The 24,511-nt window shown below is 36.0% G+C and overlaps 1 protein-coding gene across 3 annotated transcripts in view; it reads right to left on the minus strand.

Annotated features, from left to right (window-relative positions):
• LOC150103237 (mitochondrial import inner membrane translocase subunit Tim21) overlaps window positions 1–24,511 on the minus strand; it is a 102,634-nt gene that overhangs the window by 69,908 nt on the left and 8,215 nt on the right. For all 3 annotated transcript variants that reach the window (XM_090397887.1, XM_090397888.1, XM_090397886.1), the window contains exons 2-3: window positions 7,463–7,710; window positions 4,527–4,589 (exon numbers count right to left, since the gene is read on the minus strand). In XM_090397887.1, coding sequence (XP_090254013.1) covers window positions 4,527–4,589; window positions 7,463–7,700 — 301 coding nt within the window. In that variant the 5' untranslated portion in view covers window positions 7,701–7,710. The remainder of the gene's footprint in view (window positions 1–4,526; window positions 4,590–7,462; window positions 7,711–24,511) is intronic.

Consider the following 24,511-nt stretch of genomic DNA (forward strand, 5'->3'; position numbering starts at 1 on the left):
ATGTAACTTTTTCAACCCAAAGTGCATAACGTTACATTTTGCAACATTAAATTGACAACCATTACACCTTGCCCACAATGTCAATTTATTTAAATCATCCTGCAAGATATCTATATCAACCTTTATCAACTACTGCCCATGCCAGTTTTGCATCATCAGCAAACAACTGAACATCCTCCCTAAAATCATTTTCTATATCAGTAATATACAAATTAAAGAGTGGTGGTCCTATTACAAAAACCCTGAGGTACTCCATTAGTCACACTCATTCTCCTAAATTCCATTCCACAATATACTACTCTCTGGTGTCTATCTATTAGCCCCCCCACACACACACGAAAAAGCTACCAGCTTCATATCATTCATATCTAACTTTGCTGTCATTCTATTATAAAACTGAGTAAATTACAAAGGCTGGGCCTACCTTTTAAAAAATTATGTTTCCCACTATAGAGTATCCTTATCCACTCACTATTATATTTTACTCCTAACTTTTTCAATACTTTAACCATAACTTGTTAGATATAAATTGGCCTGTAATTTGCTACTTCTGCCTTAGAGCCACTTTCATGTAATGCAACCATCTTGCTCTCTTTCCACTCCCTTGGAACTTTACCAGAGCTGAGACTCAGACTGAACAACTTGATCAGAGGCACTGCCAATTCTCTTGCAAAATTTGAAAGAGGCTATCTAATATTAACAGGAATACATGCTTCAGAAAAAAGAAAATAGACAAAAGTGAAATCTTCTACAGTGATTTAGAAAAGTTGTCAATACGTATTATACAATAAAAATTATTATTTGATAATTGCAGGGCACTTCAATTCTACAGTGGGAAACACAGATCATATGTTTCCCACTCTAGAATTGAAGATGTCTCATCATTTTATGAATTAGAAAGCACAAATACGTTTTTGCAATAAAACAATATCCATAAATATATGAGGAGCACCAGAGAACTATAATAATTAATAGATTATCTAATCATTAATAAAATGCTATTTTCATAATGACAGATATCATAAAAACGATGAGAAGCTAACAAAAAGAAAAATATAGAAAGAAATTACAAAACTTACCTACTCTAAGATGATATTATTATGAATCTATATCAAAAGAAGTAATTGACTCAGTACTTATCCCCAATTCCTGTCAGTTCTGACATAAATGAAGACTGGATAAACAAAAGCAAATTATCAAACAATAGAAAAGGTCCTTTGAAAAAAAAAAAAATTCAAAAGAAAAAAAAAAGGACCAATTTTTGAATGATGAAACAGAAACAACTACTGAAGAAAAACAAAAAAACAAGCTACACTTGCAGAAAAACATTACAATCACTAGAAGTTTCCAGAAATAAAAATATATTACAAGGAAAACTCACCAAGATCCTTGGAGAAATTTATTAGTAATAACAAACACAATTTACGTGGTCCAGAACAGATCATAAAGTCTAGATTTGTATGTAGTGTTATGATGATGATTTGCATGGTCATCAAAAACATCATTTATAAATTAATGAAATATTTGAATAAATCAGAAAAAGATGTGGCAGAAATTTCCAGAATCTCAAAAGAAGGGATACAACACCACAGGCAACTTAAATTCCATTAAAGAAGAAATGAAAATGAAAATATAAGTAATTTAGGAATAGATTTATTGGATATTTGAATAAATCAGAAAAAGATGTGGCAGAAATTTCCAGAATCTCAAAAGAAGGGATACAACACCACAGGCAACTATGGTACAATCCATCCCTCATTGAAGAAGAAATGAAAATTAAAGTAATTTAGGAATAGATTTATTGGAGATAGTGGAACTGGAAGAAGCTTTATCTACAACAAAAAATAGAAAAGCAGCAGGAAGAGACAGAATTACCACAGAGTTAATTAAATATAATGCTACCACTTTTAAAGTAAGATTCTGAAATCTGTTAAATATGTGTTGGATTATCTATACTATACCTGAAAAATGTAAAAAGGCTAAAATTAAATCAGTTTAAGAAGAGAATGTGAAAATTAAAGGGATATATTTCGATTGGTAGAGCCTCTGCTACTAATGGCTCACGCAAAAAGTTAAGCAAGTTTGAACATGGTTAGTAGTTGGAAGGAGTTTTTATCATTCAATGTTGTTGGCACACTCTCCCTCGAGTCTTTGGACACCCTGGAGGTGTCACATAATAATAATAATAATAATAATAATATTAGCTTATTAAATACAGCTTATAAATTATATAGTAAGATTAAATAAGACTTGCACTATTAATGATATTTTGTTGTTAGCAGAACATGCTGGATTTAGGAAAGGTTGAAGGTGCACCAATGATGTATTTACACTAAAACAAATCATAGAATAAAGATGATAAAGATGAAAATTTAATTTACACTCACTTGACATTGATAGATTATGAAAAAGCCTGTGACAGAGTTAATAAACGAAAATTATGGAATAGAACAGAAGATTGAGATTCAAAATAGTTGTTAAATGTAATTAAGAGCTTATATAATAATACAACTGCAATAAAATATTAACAAATTCAAAGCAATTGAAACAGAAACTAATCAGGGAGTCCAACAAGAATGTTACATTTCGTCTACCTTATTAATATGTATACAGATAACCTGATAAGGAAGTAGAAATCTATAGTAAATGTAGGAATAAACATGAATTCACATGCAACTGTAAACACAATGCATTTTGCAGATGATCAAGTAATCATACAAAAATCAGACCTTAATACCATTTACAAATTAAGTAATGAATACAATGTACAAATTTCATTAAAGAAAACTAAAACCATGGCATTCTGCAATAAATATCCCATACAAACTAAAATAGTAACTGAAAACCAAAATCTGGAACAATTAACACATTTTCAATATTTAGGATGTGATATAACATTTGATGTAAATAATAAACTAGATGGCTTTCAAGCAATCTGTAGTGCCATAAGATGAATAACAAAATGCAAAACAAGAAAGTAAATGCAATTAAAATTGTATAAAATCATGGCAATACCAATGATATAATATGGTTTACAAAGCTGGATAGGATAGAAAGAGAAAAAAAGATGAAAATAGAATACAAACAGCTGAAATGAAACTACTTTGAGCACTTAAAGGATGTACAAGAATGAAGAGAATATGAAATAAGAAAAGAATCATAGATATCTACAATGATGATAAAATAAAAAGAACCAGACACACACACAAAAAAAAAAAAAAAAAGAGAATGAGTACAACGAATGGAAGAAGAAGAAGAAGAAAGACTACCCAGAAAGTAATAAAATACAAACCTGAAGGGGGGAAAAAGATTTCTAAAGACCTAGAAAGAGAACAAAAGTATAATCCTTTAGATGCCATAAAAGGCTTATAGCCTACATCCTGAAAGAAGAAGCTAAAATAAAAAATGAAATTAGAATAAATGGATGCTTTTGAAAAGGAAAGTAATGACCAATACAAAGAAACTCAGTTTGTTTTTTTTTTCCCCTATATTTTCACTTCTGCATGAATGTGAATGACATTTTAATGACTTTTGTCCCTTTGAATAAATATCTCCGCTTAGAATCCTTTCCATTAGTGTTACACAGTGATCAGCATTCATTTCAGACCAATTACGGACCCTACAACAGTGTTAGAAATAATTACTTTGATTTCCCGACATTTCGAACTTCATATTAAAGTTATCTGGAGTACACACACACACACACATATATATATATATATATACACACATACAGAGAGACAAGCTATATTACATTTCAAACAATATGCCAAAGAGAATGATTTCATCAACAGTTATTCTACTGGCCTAACCTCTAGTGAAAAAAAAAAAAAAAACACTACATCAAAGCTATATTCTATTTATATCAACACCAGAGAACAAATTCATGTAGATAGTTTTATTACAGCAAAAGTAGTGTCCTAATTAAAACATGAGAATTGTTATATTAGAGTTAAGATCCTGGATTGCTTACAGTCCTATTTATAATTAACTCTTAGACGGAATGGTTATGTGGGTAGAATATGTGCCTTCCATATTTTCGGGATTTTTAGACCCCATCATTATTGTTAAAATTAAGGTGTTGATAAGAATTTCACAGAACTCCTTAAATTTACATTCATACCACATTTGGTGTAATGTAAACAACAGGTGCTTTTCCAGTCAATTCTATGTACAATATTCAGAGGATAATCAGAAAGGCCAGATTTACCATAGTTATTAAATTTAATGTGCCGTTTATATTTCTTTTTTTGGATAATAATTGAGTGTCCTGTTTCACCTATATAGGGCAAATTACAGGTGCACTGAATTCTGTATACTCCAGGATGGGTCAGCTTAGAATATAATGCATATGAGTAATTTTATTATCAAAACATTTGAATTTCATTGAAAAACCAAAGCAATCACAGAATATTAGCATTGTGGGCAGATTAAATTTTTATCGACAATAAGCAGTTAAAAATGTTTACATCAATTGTCCAAATGCTATTTTGTTATAAGAACTGCCAATATACGACAAAACTCACCAGTTACTCCAATTCCTGCTAATACAACTCCAAGGTAACCTGCATCTTTAGTAGTCTTCTTCACTTTAAAAATAAACAGATAAAATCAGCACAAAATGTGCAAGAACACTAATCATGATATCTATCCCTACCATTTAGCATATATCATATATTAACCATAACATACCGGAATTATTTGCTAGTAGTCACTTTTTCTATAGCTTAAAAATGCTTTTTAAATGGAGTAGAAAAAATAGTAATCAACATAAAACATAAACTTAACTAGGCAGAGATCTCCACATAAGGAATGCATGGGCTGTGACTTCTAAATTAACAACCTATACTTTTCTTTGCTTTGTCCTTTTCACTTGACACCCACCACAGAAAACCTCAGGAACCATAGAAAAAGATCATCATAGTAGATATTGAAAGTTTATTTTTTACTAGGTTAGACTATAATAAATTTAGTTTAATCCTTTATCCCAGTGAGGGCAAACAAAGTTTGCGCCTGAAAATATCTTCAGGACTGAATATAGTGTTGTACTATCTTACCTGGGTAAGTAGTACAACACCAGGCAACTCGGAGCAAAGGTGAAGCAAGCTCCACCTTTGCTCCACCAACACTTCAATCCCAGTATCTCCCATAATGCATAACACATCTCCTTGTGGATATGTATACTGTTATGCATTAAGGGATTGGCCACTACCCAGACTAGTTTCGACCTTTATTGAGGTCTCTTCAGTGGGAGCCAGGCCCAGAGTTGGAGATACCATGCAGAAGCAGTAGCAAGGTCATCTTTACCACCTATAGGAGTTGCCAAAAGGTTTGCCACCTTTTTTTTTTATTAAATTACTCTGGATTAAGAGAAAGATATTGAAAGTTTATCTTTCACTTGGTTAGACTATAATAAATTTAGTTTAATCCTTTATCCCAGTGAGAGCAAACAAAGTTTGTGCCTGAAAATATCTTCAGGACTGAATATAGTGTTGTACTATCTTACCTGGGTAAGTAGTACAACACCAGGCAACTCAGAGCAAGATGGAGCAAGCTACCAACACTCCTATCCCAGCATCTCCCATAATGCAAAACACATCTCCTTGTGGATATGTATACTGTTATGCATTAAGGGATTGGCCACTACCCAGACTAGTTTCGACCTTTATTGAGGTCTCTTCAGTGGGAGCCAGGCCCAGAGGAGATCTAGTCTGGGTAGTGGCCAATCCCTTAATGCATAACAGTATACATATCCACAAGGAGATGTGTTTTGCATGATGGGGGATACTGGGATAGGAGTGTTGGTAGCTTGCTCCACCTTTTGCTCCGAGTTGCCTGGTGTTGTACTACTTATCCAGGTAAGATAGTACAAAACTATATTCAGTCCTGAAGATATTTTCAGGAAACTTTGTTTACTCTCACTGGGATAAAGGATTAAACTAAATTTATTATTATCATAGTGGATAGTTTGTTATAATGAATTTCCTGTTTAACAGAGCAGTATGTGTCTATTGGACTTTGGTCTGAACTTTCTGGTAGTGTATTTATTATAATGGTGTTTGCTATAATAAGAGTCTTTGTGTTGGAAGTTTAATGGGGTATTGACAGCACTAGGAAAGGATTAAAAATAAATTTTAATGCTTCCAATATCCAATATTTTGTCTCAGTCAATGAGACATCTTCAGGAAGTACAAATAACACCTGTAACACATGGGTGACTTGAAAGTCACCCATGTGTTACAGGGGTGACTTTCAAGTCCTATCTAGGTGGTGTGCCCTCTATGGGCATTTGTAGGAGGCCTAGGATGTAAACTGGGGCCTCTAACAATTATTGCTTTCCAAATTTTGGGAAGTTTTAAGCATCTGTATTTGTTAAGATTAGGTTGGTTTCTGAGTGCTGCTGCTGCTGCAGATTCCAAAAATAGTCTTTCCTTTTTAAAATTACTATGGTGGAGCATGGCAGTTTTCTTCCAGAAGATCCTGTGAGTTGTGTCCAATACATTGTCTGCAAGGCCAGATTGACTATAGCTGTGATTCTGCCCATCTGTCTGAAATAAGCCAACTTGCAGGAACAGGATACTTTATATACTCCAGGCACTGAGAGAGAAGGGAGCTGATCTTTGGTAGAATGGATAAGGGTAGCATGTTTCCGATGGGGCTTAAAAGCTCTGTAGAGGTTATACTTTCTTAATGACCTGGCTATTTTTTACAATTGCAACAGAAAATGATATACTGAATGAAACACTGAAATCCTTCTGAGGAGAAACTGACTATTTTTTAAATTCTGTAATCCCTGTGGCCATTGGATAGGAAGGTATTCTGTAAATCATTGAGTTCAGTTGAAAGAGAGGTTCCACTGGAAAAAATATTATAGGTTCTATTTGGTTAGAGTTTTAATGATACCATATTCATTCTTGAAGCATAGGTACTATCCTATTATATCACAAAACCAATTCAAAAAACAAAAAATGTTATATACCCAGAAGTATTATAATTTGATTGCTTTTAAATAACAAACATCTATAAATTTTGATTTCTATGTACAAATGTCTAAAAATATAATATATCAAATTAAAGGGAATTTCAACCTGAACATGAATGTGGTGTTGGTCATGTCATTCGATGGAACCATGACTTTTAATAATTACAGGTGCCTGACATGGAGTAGTTGTGCTAAATTTAAATTGTTCATTGCAATCAAAGGAGAGTTTGGATTCAAACTGGATTTTTAGTAATTAAATACTGTAGTGAAGCATGTATATCAAGCTCATACTTATATATATATATGTGCTTAATCAGGTTCCTGTTTCTAGTTTTTAAAATTCTTCACATCAGTAGTAAAAACTAAAATTTTAAATCAAATAAAATAAAAACATTTGAAATATGAAAAAATTTGAAACTTTTCATGCACCTAGTCAATATTTGTCATTCCAAAAATATTTCACAAACTACATTTACTCACCTTTTTCTCCTAATGTAACTTGATTTTGGTTATCTTTTGACTCAGTGACAGCAGAAGATGAGGACTTTGATCTTTTCCATATGAAATCAGCACTATTAATTAAAGGAACTGCTTTCCAAAAAAGTGTATTTGCTTCTCTGTAGCTTAAAATTTGGCATATTTTTCCAGCAGAAGGACTATTATGAAAACAACTGAACCATGATCCAGAAGCGACACAATGCACTCTTGAAGTAAGCATATCTAAATCACTGTGGAGAAGGAGGGGGGGGGGGGAAGCATATTTTTTACTTTCATGGAAAGAAGGAGAAAATATAACAGAATAGAACTTGAGAAAACAGGTAGTTACATAGAAAAAAAAAAAGAATCAAAATCATAAAATGCCATAAAAATTGAAATCATAAAACATATATTATGTCACAGTTTTTTCATAAGCATAAACATAGTTTATAGTTTGAAAATAAGGTTTCACAAGTGCGGTTTAATACATGGACTAGCAAACTACATACTGCAAAAGAAAAAAAAAAATATAGCATCCTCACTTATAACTCTATCATGAGAAGTAGAAAGTTTATTGTTAAATTACAAAGTATATTATATTTGACAAATTCAATTTGCATTGAATGTTGTTGACTTGTAATGCTGCAGAAAAACAAATAATTTTTTTTTTCTTCAAATTTTTGCTAATAATACCTAGTTAATTTATTGTATTTATTTGTTTTATAAGTATGTGAGATAGACTGAGTTATTTAGTCTATATATTTCTTTAGATGAGTTAAATTTCCATGATTTTGTCCAGTGTAGAATTTGTGAGACACATTCAATCATGAAAGTTGAAAATTTTCTGGAAGGAGAGCGAAACTGGTGAGCTAGTGTGTAATAAATGTTTTGAGAGTGAGTGCAAAGAAAACAAATTACATGATAGTAGAGTAGAGAGTATGTGATAACACAAAGTGCAGTGGCAGAAGTTCAGAGAATCTAGAAGACCTGAATAAAGAAATAACACATGTTCATGTAGTCCTTCACAGAACAAAGAGGGAGGTTGAAAAGCAACAGAAACAGCAAGAAATTAGTCAAACTGGGAACAGAAAAAAGCAAGAGGTCCGAAGCAAAAAAAAAGAAGATTGTAAGAATAAACGAGTGAAAGAACATAAGCAGATAACTTCTTATGATTTTATGATGAGGGGAGTATTTCATGGAAGTACTACAAAATCTTGTTTCCCTAGCGCAAAAATTAATAATATTAGATGCTTGCTGTTAGAATGCAGAAAGAGAAGGTGAATGCATTCACGGTTTCCACACTCACACTTCCAGGCAATGCATTCCAAACAGCCACAACTCTCCACACAAAAAGCTTACTCCTATCCAATTCCCCCCCCCCCCCCCCACACACACACCCAGACTCTGCTAGATAGAAAGAAAAATATGCCAGTTAATAATCAGACTGACTCCTCAAAAACTGTCATTATTTTATTTCAGGCTTTCCTTTATCTAATGATGAAATATTAGTATTATTGAAAGGATTAGATTATGTGTAGCTCCAAACACCATTCCATGATTGCGGTTTGGAGCTACTCTCTTAGACATCTTATCCGTCTTTACATATAATATAGATATAAGCCTTCATAATGATTCATATAAGGTAGCTAGTAAAATTAAATTTCAATCAGCATATATTTTATTCAAATCAATATCTCCTCAAAGCAACCTGTCTAAAAAGATATTTCAAGCCTTATCTTCTCTGAGAAGTAATAACATAATTACTAAGGCCAGCAAAGGTTGCACAGCTGTCATTCATGATAAGAATGATTACTTTAGAAAGCTTAATCTTCTAGTTCAAGATCACACTACATAGAAGCATTGATAATGACCCAACTCAATCATGAATCAATAAACTCAAGAGTCTCTTAGACGAAGTCATTCCTGAGATAAAGGAAACAATAAAATACCTAAAAGTTCACCATGCTATTCCTCCAAGCCTTTATGGCCTTTCTAAATTATTATTATTATTATTTGACACCTCCAGGGAGTCCAAAGACTCATCAAGGGAAGGGCACCTACTCAACCTCACCCACCCATCATCCACCAACTGCATCATCTACACCAACGCTATCTACTGTCCACCACCACCCATCACCACTAGAATTTTCGCAGACAAACATAAAGATCCATGCCCATGGCAGGATTCAAACCTGCAGCCTTTTGGCTGGAGAGTGGATATGCTAACCACTCAGCCAACCACATAAAGAAATTGTCCCATTAAGACTTACAGTGAACTGAATAGGATGTCTAACTTATAAATGCTCAAGATACCTATCTGCATTTACAGGAAACTCTGCTTCTTTCATAAAAAATTCAATAGATTTTAAGAATAAAATTTCAGTATTATCCTTACAACCAACAAATCTAGTAAGTTTTGATTTGATATTGTAAATTTATTTGACTTTGTCATTAATTCAGGATACTTCAATTTTCAGAACAAATTATACATGCAGATAGAGAACAGCTATGAGGTCTCCCATTTCTCCAACTTTAGTTCATTACTTTATGAAACATTTTAAACAACATGTTCTTGACGTTTTTTCATCTAAACCATCTATTTGGTACAGATATGTACGGTAGCTCCCGCTTACGTGATATGCAACTTACGTAATAAATCTTGAAAATTACAACTACTAGTGCGTATGAACATGTTTGCGGCTTTTGCATCTTTGACATCCATTGCAATATGCAACAACATAATGTTAGCTAGACTTGGCATTCACAGCAAATGTAACGAATAGTAACAGGCAGTGACAGGTTACCGGTAAACGACGAGAGCAGCAGAGGGCAAGTGCGCAAAAGCCATAACATTCAAACCGAAACCTACCAATTAGAAATAAGGACTCCGTAAACAATTCCTCCTTTCCCCGACCCTTCAGTAGTCCATGCCTGGTAATAAATCTAAAAAACAAAGGTCTGCAATTACTTTAGAAGAAAAGTTGAAAACAATTCATATGTATGAAGACAGGAAAATTATATCAACAATAGCTCAGGATATAAATCGACTTATTTCGACAGTGAATACGATAGTGAAGGATAAAGTTCACATTGTTGGAAGCATGAAAGGTGCGGTAACATTGAAGGGCACAATCATTACCAAAAAGGTAATGATTGTGTTTTCAGAGATGGAGAAATTGTTGTCTCACTGGATCAAGGATCTGACACAGAAGTGGATACCGTTGAGCTTTTTGATTATCCAGGAGAAGGCTAGATCTTTACATAAAGATTTACAAGAGAAGGCCAGCATCACAGACACGGAGAGTGCATTTAAAGCTAGTGCTGGATGGTTCGAACGATTCAAGAAGCATACAAATCTACACAACATCAAAGTCAGGGTGAGGCAGCAAGTGCAGATACAGATGCGGCAAGTAAATTTCCCGAACTTCTGGCAGAAATAATTGAGGAGGGGGAATATTTGCCTGAGCAAATATTTAATGTTGACTAAAGGGCTCTGTTTTGGAAGAGGATGCCAACACGGACATTTATTGTAAAAAGAGGAAAAATATATGCCTGGATTCAAGGCTGCAAAAGATTGGATCACTGTTATGATTGGCAGCAACACTTCAGGGGACTTGAAACTTAAACCACTTACAGTGTACTATTCCCAGAGACTGCGGGCCTTTAAGAACATTGACCCGAGTAGGCTGCCCGTAATCTGGAAATTCAATACCAAGGCTTGGGTTACATGCGTGCTGTTCGTAGACTGGTTCAATAACCACTTCATTCCCCAGGTGAAAGAATATTGTGCCAAGAAAGGAATCCCATTTAAAGTGCATCTCCTCCTGGACAATGCCCCCAGCCATCCAAAAGAGTTGGATGACTTTCATTCTGACGTAAAAGTTGTTTACCTGCCTCCTAGAACCACTGCACTGTTGCAACCTATGGATCAAGGCAGATTGCGACTTTCAAAGTCTACTATCTGCAGCATATGTTTTCCCAAGCAATCAAGGCCATTGATAGTGGTGAGGGCATTACTTTACGTGATTTCTGGAAGAATTATGATATCCTTAACGCTATCAAAAACATCGGAGTGGCATAGGATGAAGTCAAGCGGGCAACAATGAATGCTGCGTGGAAGAAACTCTGTCCAGAAATGGTGCAAATAGTTTAAAGGAAGGAGAGCAGACAATGACTAATATGGTTGTTGAGTTGACACAAGAATTACAGCAAGCGACAGAGATGTGTGTGCAACTGGCAGAGCAATTAGAGCTGGAAGTGGATAACGTTGACATTGAAGAGCTTCTTTTGAGTCACGATGAAGAGCTTACTAATGACGACCTTGGAGGCATTCCGAAATTCCGAAGAAAATACTATGCCAATTGAATCGCCAACTCCAGACGTTAAGAAATTTACAACAAAGGGACTAGCTGAGGCTTTTAACCTGACAGACATGGCGCTAGCAATAGAATCGATGGATCCGAACACCAAGCAGTTTGAGAATGTTAGCCGCCGTATCCATTCCAATATGTCTAGCTACAAGGCCATCTACGATGACAAAAAGTGTGTGACCACACAATCTACTCTAGACATGTTGAGATGCCGCTCACAACAACGTCAAGATGACAACTCAGACGACCCTGACTACGCTCAGCCTTCAACATCAAGAGGGGGTAGAAGTTGCCAGAGAACAGCATTTATCTTCACAACCATCCACCACCAGCGCCGACTCTCCCACTACAGAGCTAAATTAGCTGTCACAAGACATTTTTTTATTTGAAAAGTGTTATTTCAATTTGTTTTTATATTCTTTTATATATTTTCATACTTTTATAGTTTATATCCAAGTAAATACTGCTGCATGATGTTTCATTTATAAAATAATACTATGTAAATAATATACTGTACATATCTGTATATATACATACATATAATAATATTAAATATTGCAGTTTCTTAGGAAATTACACTTACGCAATTTACAAATTTGACTTACGTAAAATTCAAGTTATGTAAAAGTTTATGGAAAGCATTATTTACGTAACTCGGGGGGTTACTGTATCAGATTTTTCTGTATATACCTTCCACAGCATTTTCTTCTTCTCAAGCTCATGCTTAATGATATTACTCATCCATTTAATTCCTACCTGATCAACTAACCCTCCTTACCTTATGTATACAATTTAATATTGCTTCCACCAGATGACCCTTAACTATTTCCCTATGCACTATCAACATCCTTACACTGCAATGTTTTATACCATGATACAGATTTAAGTTGCTTCCTAAGCTTGTAGTAATCACCTGCCTTGTAATTCCACATATACCCCTTCTTGACAGAATATTCCTCCTGTTTTACAATCTCCCAAGTCAAGATCGCATGGTCACTTTCACCAATCAGAGGCAATGTGGTCACCTTGGTTATGAATGGCTCTTCCGATTCTATGACCAGGTCCAATACTCTCACACCCCTAGTCTCCTCCATCACATGCTGCCTCAGGTAATTATCTCTCAGTATGTGTATAAATTCCATTTCCTTCCTGCCATGTGATCTTTCTTTCTTCCTTCCAGTCTATATCTCCATAGTTGAAGTCCTCCATAATAATCACTTAACATGTACTAATTGTACTAATTTGGCAATACAAGTCTTCCAGATCATCTATGAATCTTCCTGGCCTATAGCAACAACCAAATGCATATTTTGTCTTATTGGCCTTAATCTCACACCAGACTGCTTCAAACGAACAGCCAATCTCCCACCTATCTCCTATTCTTTTTGGCATGCAATTCATCCATTATCATCAGCTTTACCCCCCCCCTCCCACTCCCATCATATCTTCTCTATCTCTTCTCTGAAAAAACTAAACCCTTCATATTCTATCCCTGTAACATTATCTGCTGTTAGCCAAGCCTCACTAATGCCTATAACTTCTGGCAAAGTTTTTTTTTTTTTTTCATGTTGGGCCCATATATGAGAGGTTGGCCGGTCAACCTATAGTACGTTAGTACTGTATATGGGTGGTGGGTTGGGAAAAGAGAAACTTGTTTACATTTGATTTAAAAGCCTGTATGTTGTATTCCTTGGGAAATATGTCAGGTGGGGAAGACTGTTCCACAGCACCACGGTAGCAGGGATGAAGGAGGAGGAAAAGAAACTTGTTCTGTGGGTTTCAAGGTGTACTGTGAAAGTATGTTGGGCGGCATCTGTACGTGTTCCAATGGACTTAGTACAGAATGGGGGAATTATTGATGCTGTTTCAGGTGAACATTTCCCATAGAAATATTCATAGAATATACAAATTGCAGAGACCAAGCGTCTATGTGAAAGTGAGGAGAGCGAGTTGGTAAGAGATGGGTCATTTATCAGTCTAATTGCTCTCCTCTGTATTGAGTAAAGCATTTTGAGGGAGCTTTTTGGAGCCCCACTCCAAATGTGAGAGCAGTATTCGATAGCTGGGAAAATTTGTGATTTGTATAATGTTAGCAGCTGTTTAGAGGTGAAGTAGCGTCTTGAGCGAAAGAGAAAATCTAGTTTTTTGGAAGCTGAGGATGCAATGGATGTGATGTGTTTATGCCAGGAGAAGCTTGATGTTAGGGTAATTCCAAGAAGAGAAATCTCATCTTGTCTGCGAATTGGAATGTTATCAAAAACAATGATGGGGGAAAATGGTTCTTTATTGTGAGAAATAAGACAGAACTGGGTTTTACTGGGTTTTACCAGCGTTGAAGTTGATGAGGTTATCTGAGCTCCCATTGGAGGATGGCTTAGAGGTCAGAATTAAGGGCAGTGGTGGTTGATGTTCTGTGGGTTGAAGTGAGTTGTGAAGAGTAGGGTTTGTCAAATGAAAGGGAGGAGTGTAATGTACAGTCATCTGCAAAACTGTGTATTGGGTTAGAGGTCAACGGAAGTAGGCCATTGATATATAGAAGGAAGATGGTCGGTGAGAGAACTGAACCTTGTGGGACCCTAGAATTAGTTGGATGGTGAGAGGATAGGGAGCTGGCAATCCATCTGCAGAAGTCCTGAGACAGTCCAAATGATGGGAGTTTGTTTAGTAAGCCTTCGTGCCAAACTCAGTCAAAGGCTTTAGAGATATCAAGTGCAACTATTTGGGATTCGCCGAATTTCTCCATGGCATTTGTCCAGTGATGGGTGATGTATGAGAGTAGATCTCCTGTTGATCGGCTTCAACGGAATCCGTACTGGCAGTTGCTTAATAGCCAGGTAACTTCAAGGTAGATTAGCAGTTGAGAGTTGATGGTTTTCTCCATCATTTCAGATAGGACTGAAGTGAGTGAGATGGGATAGTAGTTAGATGGCAGTGATTTGTCATCCTTTTTAGGAATGGGTTGAATATAGGCCAGTTTCCAGGCTTTGGGATATATAGCAGTGGAGTAAGTGAGTGTGTATACAGATGGCATAGGATAGGAGTCAGTTCTGGTGCACAGACCTTCAGGACAATTGGAGGAATGCTGTCAGGGGCAGGAGACTTTTTTTGTGTGTGTCTAATTTAGACAGCAGGTTTATGATATCTTTTTGGCAAAAAGATACAGGAGACATTGTATGTTGGGCAGTTGGAATGACTGGAGGGCATTTGCCATTGTCAGTTATGTGTGATTGGAGGCAAAGTGTGAAGCCAGGAGGTTAGCTTTTTCTATAGGTGATGTTGCAATTGAGCCATCTGGGTGTGATAGAGGTGGGAATAATGTAGGGCAAAAGTTACGGCCAATTGCCTTGGCAAGAGACCAAAAGGCATGGCTGCCATTTGGACAGGCTGCAAGCTTCCTGCTTTAGAAGCATTGATAATTTTCTTGCATCTCTTTCGGGCTTCAGTATAGGCATTGAAGGAGGATGGGGGTTCTTTATTTGAGCCAGTTGTGGTATGCCTGATTTTTCATTTGTACAGCCTTAGCACATCTTTTGAGGAACGAGGGTTTAGTTAGGGGACGGCAGTTCTGAGTAGCGTGGAGAATATATGTTTTCATGTCAGTGAGGATTACTTTGGTGATACATTCGGTGCATATGTTTGGACTGGAAGACCAGAAACAATGGTCCAACCTTGGGAGTGAAGCATAGTAGTCGCAGAGACTGCCCCATTTGGCACTGTTATAGTGCCAAACGACTCTTGTGTGGGAGTGACTGTGTAAGCGTTGTTGCATGGGGGAGCAAATGAGCACTAGGTTGTGGTCAGAATTACCCAGAGGGTTCATTACATTCACTGCATATTTGGAGGGGTCATTAGTAAGGAAGAGATCTAGGGTATTTGGGGAGTGGTTCAGGTTACCTGGTATTCTGGTTGGTTTTTGAACAATTTGTACAAGGTTGTTAATGATGGCAAATGTTTCAGCATCTCTGCCTGCGGGATCTGTATAACTGGAAGAGGAAAGCCAATTGGTGTTATGGACGTTAAAATCACCCAGGAGGATGATTTCACTGTTAGGAGAGTGGGACTGGAAAAAATACACTTTTAAGGAGAGGAAATGAAAGCGCTCAGAGTGATTGGTGGTATTAGGAGAGCGATAGAGACAGCAGATGAATTTGACTGAGTTGGGGAGGGATATCTTCAGCCAAAGAAGGTCAAAGTTGGGCGATTCTAGGTTAGGTGCTCCCCGGCAGGGTATGTCAGAGCAGATATATGCACAGATGCCACCCTTGGGTTGAAAGGAATTAAATATTGTATAGTTAGGAAGGTTGAGATGAATAGTGCTGGGGGAAGGTGAGATTTGAGTTTCTGTTAAAAAGAGTAGATGGGGTTTGGTGGACTGCAGATGGTAGTGGACGCTTTTAAGGTTGGAATCGAGGCCACGGATGTTGGTGAAATGGATATGCAAGGTTCTGTGAGGCATGGATTTGACCGCAAGGGTCTTTCATGTTTCCTATGCAGTGCCTGCATACTGGTGTCCTTGGTGGCTACTAGTGGCGCGATTGGTTTTAGCACTAGTTTGGTTTGTTTGTAGTCTATCATCCAACTGTTGTCTCCATTTTGGCGTTTTTCTTCTAGTTGTCTTTGGAGTTGGCGTCTTTCTTCTAGTTGTCTTTAGAGTTGGTGTCTTTGTTCTCTCTGGGCAAAGGTTACATCAGGTCGAGCACGTACGCATGACTGGAGACAAGTGTCCTCTAGCTTGTTGTTTATCACCGTTATAAATTTGAATGTGTTTGTTGGTGTGTCGTCGGTCACTTTCACAAGACGTGAAAAGTTTGTTCCATCCTTTCGTCTGTTTATGGGTCCAAAACGAATGCATTTGACTATATTTCTGGGATCAAAATTGCAATCTACTGATAGTTTGCCAATGTCTTCTTTTAAGGGTTTACCATTTTCCGTCAGAAAGTTCAGGAAAACGGCATTAAGCCTCCTATTTTCAGCCTCAAGCAACTCATGTACTGTTGAGGCGATTAGTTCGTGAAGTTTGTTAGCAGGCACGGGTGCATTTGTGATCACGCTGGTCGTTGAGTATCTCAAACTTAGTTTCCAACTTTCCGATTTTGGAGGAGAAAGTATCGATCATAGTATTAAACTGTTGTTCAAGGTTTTCAACTCTTTTGCTCAGGTTTAGTAGCTTTTTATGGAAGGGAGGGAGGCACATCATACAAAAGTAGGGCTGGTTAAGATCGGTAAAAAGCTTGTGCGCTGATTCATTTATTTTCGTGCAGGAGGTATGTAGCCAGTTGCAACAGAAATCGCACAATATACCTTTTTTCCTTTCTTTAACTTCAGTTTCACAGCTGCAGTACTTTGTAATGTCATTCGGTTTGTTGGTGATCAGCAACGCTACACTGATGGGACTCGAGGTAATCTTCCATTGTTGGCCTTTGTTGCCGCCATCTTTACTTTGCATGGTAGGCATAGCGCTTTCACATGGCTGTTTTTTAGTTGTAAAAAATAGCTGATTTAATGGACTATGGGTACTTATGAGTTGTGCTGAAGTAAAATCGGCTCCTTAATACCCTCTGTTAGTTTTCTGTTTACTGCTTATTTTGCACAAAAAACACTTGCAATTATGATAAAATGCAGGAGCACAAGTTTAAAGTAACTTATTAACAGGTGCCACCTATAGAAAATAAGGGGATAAACATCCTTTGTTGTTTTATAGCCAGAGCGAAATTAAAGATCGATAACTACAATCTATAAGTTTCATGCCGAAAAACTATCGGCGAAGGCAATTCGAAGTAAAGGTGGAGCAAGCTCCCTCACTATTCTTGATATTTTCTCATAATGTAAAACACAGCTTCTAATACTGTCATTACATTATGAGGAGAGGTCACTACCTAGACCGGTTTCAACCTTTTTTGAGGTCTCATCAGTGAGTAGGTAGACCTGGAAGATATCAAAGCTTAGTGAAAAGAACTTGCATACCTTCCTATACGAATGCCATAAAGGTGTAATTATATTTTAGTTAAGATAAAAAGCCAAATGGCTTTTTAATTATAATTAAAAATATAATTACACCTTTATGGCATTCGTATAGTGAAGGTATGTAAGTTCTTTTCACTAAGCTTTGATATCTTCCAGGTCTACCTACTCACTGATGAGACCTCAAAAAAGGTTGAAACCGGTCTGGGTAGTGACCTCTCCTCATAATGTAATGACAGTATTAGGAGCTGTGTTTTACATTATGAGAAAATATCAAGAATAGTGAGGGAGCTTGCTCCACCTTTACTTCGAATTGCCTTCGCCGATAGTTTTTCGGCATGAAACTTATAGATCGTAATTATCGATCTTTACTTTCGCTTATTGGCTATAAAACAACAAAGGATGTTTATCCCCTTATTTTCTATATTAAATTGCTAGAAAACTAGCCATTTGGCTTTTTATCTTAACTAAAATATAATTACACCTTTATGGCATTCGTATAGTGAAGGTATGCAAGTTCTTTTCACTAAGCTTTGATATCTTCCAGGTCTACCTACTCACTGATGAGACCTCAAAAAAGGTTGAAACCGGTCTAGGTAGTGACCTCTCCTCATAATGTAACGACAGTATTAGGAGCTGTGTTTTACATTATGAGAAAATATCAAGAATAGTGAGGGAGCTTGCTCCACCTTTACTTCGAATTGCCTTGGCCGATAGTTTTTCGGCATGAAACTTATAGATCGTAGTTATCGATCTTTAGTTTTTCGCTTACTGGCTATAAAACAACAAAGGATGTTTATCCCCTTATTTTCTATATTAAGGTGCCAGAAAACTAGCCATTTGACTTTTTATCTTAACTGCCACCTATATCAAATAATAATAAAAACAATAGTACTCTAGTTGTAAAGGAAGTAATAAGATATAAGTTAGCCGGCCTGGTCTGCAGAGTGGTCAGCACATCCGCACTCCAGCCAAAAGGCTGCAGGTTCAAATCCAAGCGTGGGCATGGACAATTGTGATTGTCTCACAGAGATTGCATTAACCAATGACAAAAACTTCTCCCTCTTGTTCCTGATACTTCTGGCATTAGTATACAGAAATTGCAGCATCCCTTTAGGCCCTCCCCCCCACCTTTACTTCATGAATTGACTACCCTATTCAATATTTTTGCTTGAGAGACTAGATTCTGTACTTTGTCATTTTCACACTCACTTGACTCATGGGTGCCTTCACACAAACTCACCTGTTTCCACCCTAATTGCTTAAGTTTTCCTAAATTTTTGCTTCAGCATGCACGTTGAGCAAAGCTCTCTCTCTCTCTCTCTCTATAGTGTTACACCTGATATCTTAAGAATGTAGAATTCTCAACTATCATGGTGTAACATGAAGAATAAATAAATTAAAAACCCTGCATAAAAGATAATAGATGAATTATTTAAAAGAAAAAGAAATATTCTTGCATCCAATAAAATATATAAAATATAAAGGTGTTTGTTGAACTAACTAACAAAAAAAGGAAAGAATATATTAATGTTGTAATATGATATAAAAGAGAAAATTTAACTAAATAAGACAGAAAAGGATTAGTCATAAGAGATGGTATGTGAGAGGCTAGAGATTAAAATATTAAGTAAGTTCATAGAGAAATTTTGGAAAGGGGATTAAGTTAGAGGCTAGCAAAAGAAAAACAACAGACTATCGCTCAGGGCCGATTCCCGGATTAAGACATCGTTACGGGCTCGCCGACCAAAGGACGTTTGGCAGAAAAATGCCACCCTAATTGGTCGGTGAAGTAAAATCAAGTAGGGGACGGAGAAAAGAAGTTATAGAAGGTGCCGTTAGGAGAGCAAGTATAAAAGGGTTGGAAACCCCCCCCCACACACACACACGGGGCTTTTAGACTTTTAGACCTTTATGGCTTTTGGTTTTTGGTTCTGTTCCAGAAGAGTTCTTCGCGAGCTCCTTCGTATGGGTTTCACGGTGTTTTCCTGAGTGGCGATATTGGAGTTATATCTCCGTCGTCACAACAAGGAAACAAAAGTGAGTGGAATCTCGGTTCCGTATTTCCTATGTAAGAAGCGAAGAATGCCATATAGTCGAGTTGTCAACTTCAGTGACAACCATGAAAAAGGGAAAGCTGTAAAGAAATCGATATCCACGTCGCGAGTTGCACAGCCGTTATTTAGACGATTCAAAGTATGTTCTGAATAACGAAAGGTAAAGACCGCGTAGGCATAGTTCAATTGAAAAGGGAACATAGGAGAAGCAGATTATTGGAGAGGTTATACCAGGATACTTCAATCAGAAAAGGATAGAGGCCCATATGGAAAACTCAGGAAAGAAAGGTACTGTAAATTATATCTCGTGTTAACTAAGATTCGTCTGTATTAGTTATCATTATTCTAATACTGAACTGTTGAAGTGACCAAGAAAACAACACTAGGACTTTAGTATCTGACAGAATACATTGAAAGTAAGCTGGCTAGTGTTAATGTTATATGAGTAATTAAGTGTCCTGAGAATTTTGCATGTCTATTATATTGTATAAGAAAGTGTAAATGTCATAGTTATGCGTTAGTGCAGTAAATGGTTTAGTTAATCTACTTAAGTTTGGATAGTTAAATAGTGTGAATTAATCTTATGTGTCCGTGTCAAATGAATTTATGTGTTGAATGTGTATGGCGGCATGATCGTAATATCCATTATAGGATCATAGCTTAATTATTTATGATAAGCTAATGTCAGTTTGTAAATATTTAGTATAGCACTGAATTGAGTAATAACTAAAATTTGAATTGTACCATGTTAAGGAATTTAATAAACCTTTTGTCCAATGATAAAAAGTTGTCTGAAATTGCTGTCCAATGCACCACTTGAAAAATTACGAACCTAATCACGCAGGAAATTAATGTGTTAAGAAACGAGATAAAGTGTCACGACTGCAACATTGTTTCACTTTCAGACATATTTTAGTTCTTTCTCCTTGTTTTTGCATATAATATCTTAAACTAAATGTCCCAAAAGGCGCAGTATAATACAAATATTAGGGATATTAAGGGGAGAAATAATTTAGATATTAGTAAAAATTTTGGTGATATCTCGAGCATAGATAATAGTAGAACATAGATAAGCGGAAATTATTAGATAGAATAAAAATCATAAATTGGGACACAACAATAGGCACCTATGCAATGCCCTTCTCTTCAGTTTCTCTATCATAACATGGTAGGAGACATATAATCTTCACCTTCTCCCTCCTCAGTTTTGCCTCTTCTGACAACTCCTTTACATCCTCCTTCATGAATACTTTTCTCCTCTCAAATCATTTGTGCCAACCAAGACAATCATTTCCTTCTACTTACCTTTTTGCATCTGGATTGCATGACTAATATCATGAATTTCTGCACCAGACTGGTCCATTCTGACAAATTTGTCTTGAAGAACATCAAGAACATATTTCACGTAAGGAGCCCAATAAATCTGGTTTAGCAAACTATGCCTTATCTATAAAACACATAATTCAGTGGAACAATACCACAGTTCTACACAAAAGCTATTTCTTTTGGAAAGACTGTACAAAGAAAGATGTGAAATACAGGTTCACAATCCCAACCTTAACAAAAACAATTGCCTTAAACTTTTTCAAGTTTGGAAATTATTCTAGCTAATACTCATCATTCTTGAGTTTCATAAATTATAATTAATTATTTAAATTTAAAAATAAATAATACTATTTTATTTTCATTTTATTTCTTGATATCTATAGTGGAGATGAAGTTATTCTCCTGCAGTTGATAGTGCACATAATATCACAAGCTTTCAATTTAATTGTTGTTCTCTTTTTATAATGGTAATATTCCTGTAACATATTGAAGATGGCTATGAAACATAGAAAAAAATTCTAAAATAAACAAACAATTTTTACGTGACTCACCCCATTAATAAGTATTATAACATATCCTTACTCCTACATGTCAGTGTTTTCTGATTCATTCTCATAATGCACATTGCTGTGTTCACAATTTTAGCAAGATGTCCTCAAACTTTCTTGTGGAGGATATATAAGGAGAAAGGTGACCAACATGGTAAGGAAGACAAAATCTGATTATGAGAAGAAATTGGCTGAGAAGACAAAAAGAAATCCCAAAGAAAGTTTTTGTTATGTGGCAAGTAGGAGGAAGAATGACTATGGAAGAATAACTTTAATGAGTGCAGATGATAGAGTGGTGATAGAGGCAGATGAAATTCTCGAGTTGGTGAGTGACCACTTTGCAAGTATATCATCCAAGAGAAGATATTGTTAATACAGAGGTGACAGAGACTAATGTGAGAACAGAGGTTGGAAGTACTTAGGATATAGCAGAATCTGAATCTAAATAAGCTGTGGAATTGAATGGAATAATGGCTCGCATTTTAAGAAAATGTGCAGGGAACTGCCATAGGCCTTTGACCAGGCTGTTTAATTTAAGTTTCAGTTCTGGCAAAGTCCAAGAGAGAGAGTGAAAGGAGGGCAAAATAGTTCCTTTACATAAAGCAGGATCTAAGTCTATGATAACAAATTATAGACCAATCAGTATCTATGGAGTGGTGGTAAAAGTACTGGAAAAGTTAGTCAAAAAGAGAATTCAGGAGTGGGTAAATAAGAATATGACACTATGGGGGGGGGGGCATGACTTTATGAAGGGTAGGTCATTACTTAGTAATCTATTAACTTAATAGGATGACAACTGAGCTGGATAAAAGGAATGGCTACACAATAATACTGCTGGATTTTGCAAAGAACTCTTTGGGTGACTGATGAACAGATACCAAAACGTAGTAGTAGTATATGGAGGAGCAGAATCCAGGAGAAAGCAGGTGACCAGTGGTGTGCAATAATACTCTGTGCTTGGACCACTGCTGTTTAATTTGTATATAAATGACAGGAAATAATATTATTATTATCTGACACCTACAGGGAGTCCAAAGACTCATCGAAGGAGAGTGTGCTAACAGCATTGAACGATTGATCCCCTTCCAACTACTAACCACGCTCAAACTTGCAAATATGAAAGGCAATATTCAGTTGTTTTATGATAATGCAAAGTTGGTAATTGTTAATCAAGGTGATGTACAGAGCTTTCAGGATGATTTAAATAGGCTGAACAGTATGGCAAAAACATAATGGATGTCAATTTAATGCAGAAAAGTGTACAGTTATGAATTCTGGGATAGAAAGATTTCAAGCTGCATATCACACAGAGAGAGCTGTAGTCCAGGAAATTGATGAAGCCAGGAATTTGGGGTGATGATAGTAGTAGATAGAGAGCTGAAGTTTAAAGGGCATATTGCTTAAATAGCCAGTATAGCTCGCAGGATTATTTGGTTATTTAAGAACACACTAACAACCAGAGATAAGGAAGTTATCGATCCTCTTTATAAAGTCTTGATATGACCACATCTAGATTACTGTGCTCAGGTCTGGTCACCCAGGTTTCTTGGGGATAAGGAAGTTGCAAAGATGATCCAGAGGTGAGTGACCAAGATGGTGAGTGGTTTGTGAAATTCTCCTCATGAGGATAGATTGAGAGCTGAGCAGTTAGTATACTTGCACTCCAATCAAAGGTCATAAATTCGAATTCCACTGAAGGCACAGATGTCTGTGATTGTCTTTAGGTGGAAGGTGAATGTCACTGTGTAATGCGAGACCATAGACCTGTTTATTGGAGGCAGAAGTGGCTTGAAAAAGTTCCATTTGGTTTCTAGAGCATGGTTTCTGTACTATATAAAAATAAACAAAATATATATATATAAAATTGATAAAAATGAAAAAAAAAAAATCCTTAGTCCACCAATGATTACTGCAAAATACTCATTATTAGACAAAAATAAGGAATGAAGATATTTTTAAAGAACTAAAAATAAAATCAATACAAGAAAAACTAAATAATTACAAACAAAATTGGATAGAACATGTAAACCAAATGGCCAACATCCAATATCCTAAACAATTAATAAAATAAACCAATTGGAAAGAGATGGCTGGGTAGACTCAAAAGTGGATATTTGATGGATAATGAGACTGGAACAGAACAATATCAGTAATTAGCATTACAATGATGATGAGTTTTATTAATAATCTTTTGTGGGTGGGAACTACATCAAAATTTTAAATAAAAAATAAAAAAAGTTGGCTGATAGGCAAAAAAAAAAAAAAAGAGAGGAGGAATATGACAAAAACATTTCATTGTAACTGTTAATATTTGGTCCTCTCATACTTAGTCCTTTTACGCTAAGTATGAGAAATTTTCTTTTGGATTTATTAGTGGACCATAGTTCTTTATAAATATATACAATCATTGACAAGTTTCGCCAGCTTAAGTTCTTTCATTTTAAAAAAATGAAAAAAAAACATTTCATTTTCTTAAAGGATTTTATAGAATTAATACAAAGGAAATACTTCAGCATTTTGCTAGAGGGGGCAGTACAAGACATCAGCCATGAAAGTTGGTCAGAGTATGGTTAGCAAGAGTATGAGGACTAGATTTTTCACTTGGAGAGTGGGGAATGAATGGAATGGGTTGTTTGGGTCTATTGTAAGTGCATTGTCTGTTAATAGTTTCATGGAGAGGTACGATATTGTGTTGATAGTTTGGATCTCCCACAATGGCCTTAGGGTTCTGCAGGTTCAAATCCCACCCAGGGTATGGATGCTCATTATTGTCCTTAGATTAAAAATGAA

The sequence above is a fragment of the Typopeltis vanoorti genome, chromosome 9 (assembly GCF_054136105.1).
Source record: "Typopeltis vanoorti isolate ZY-2024b chromosome 9, IOZ_Tvanoo_1.0, whole genome shotgun sequence".
Classification (NCBI taxonomy): domain Eukaryota; kingdom Metazoa; phylum Arthropoda; class Arachnida; order Uropygi; family Thelyphonidae; genus Typopeltis; species Typopeltis vanoorti.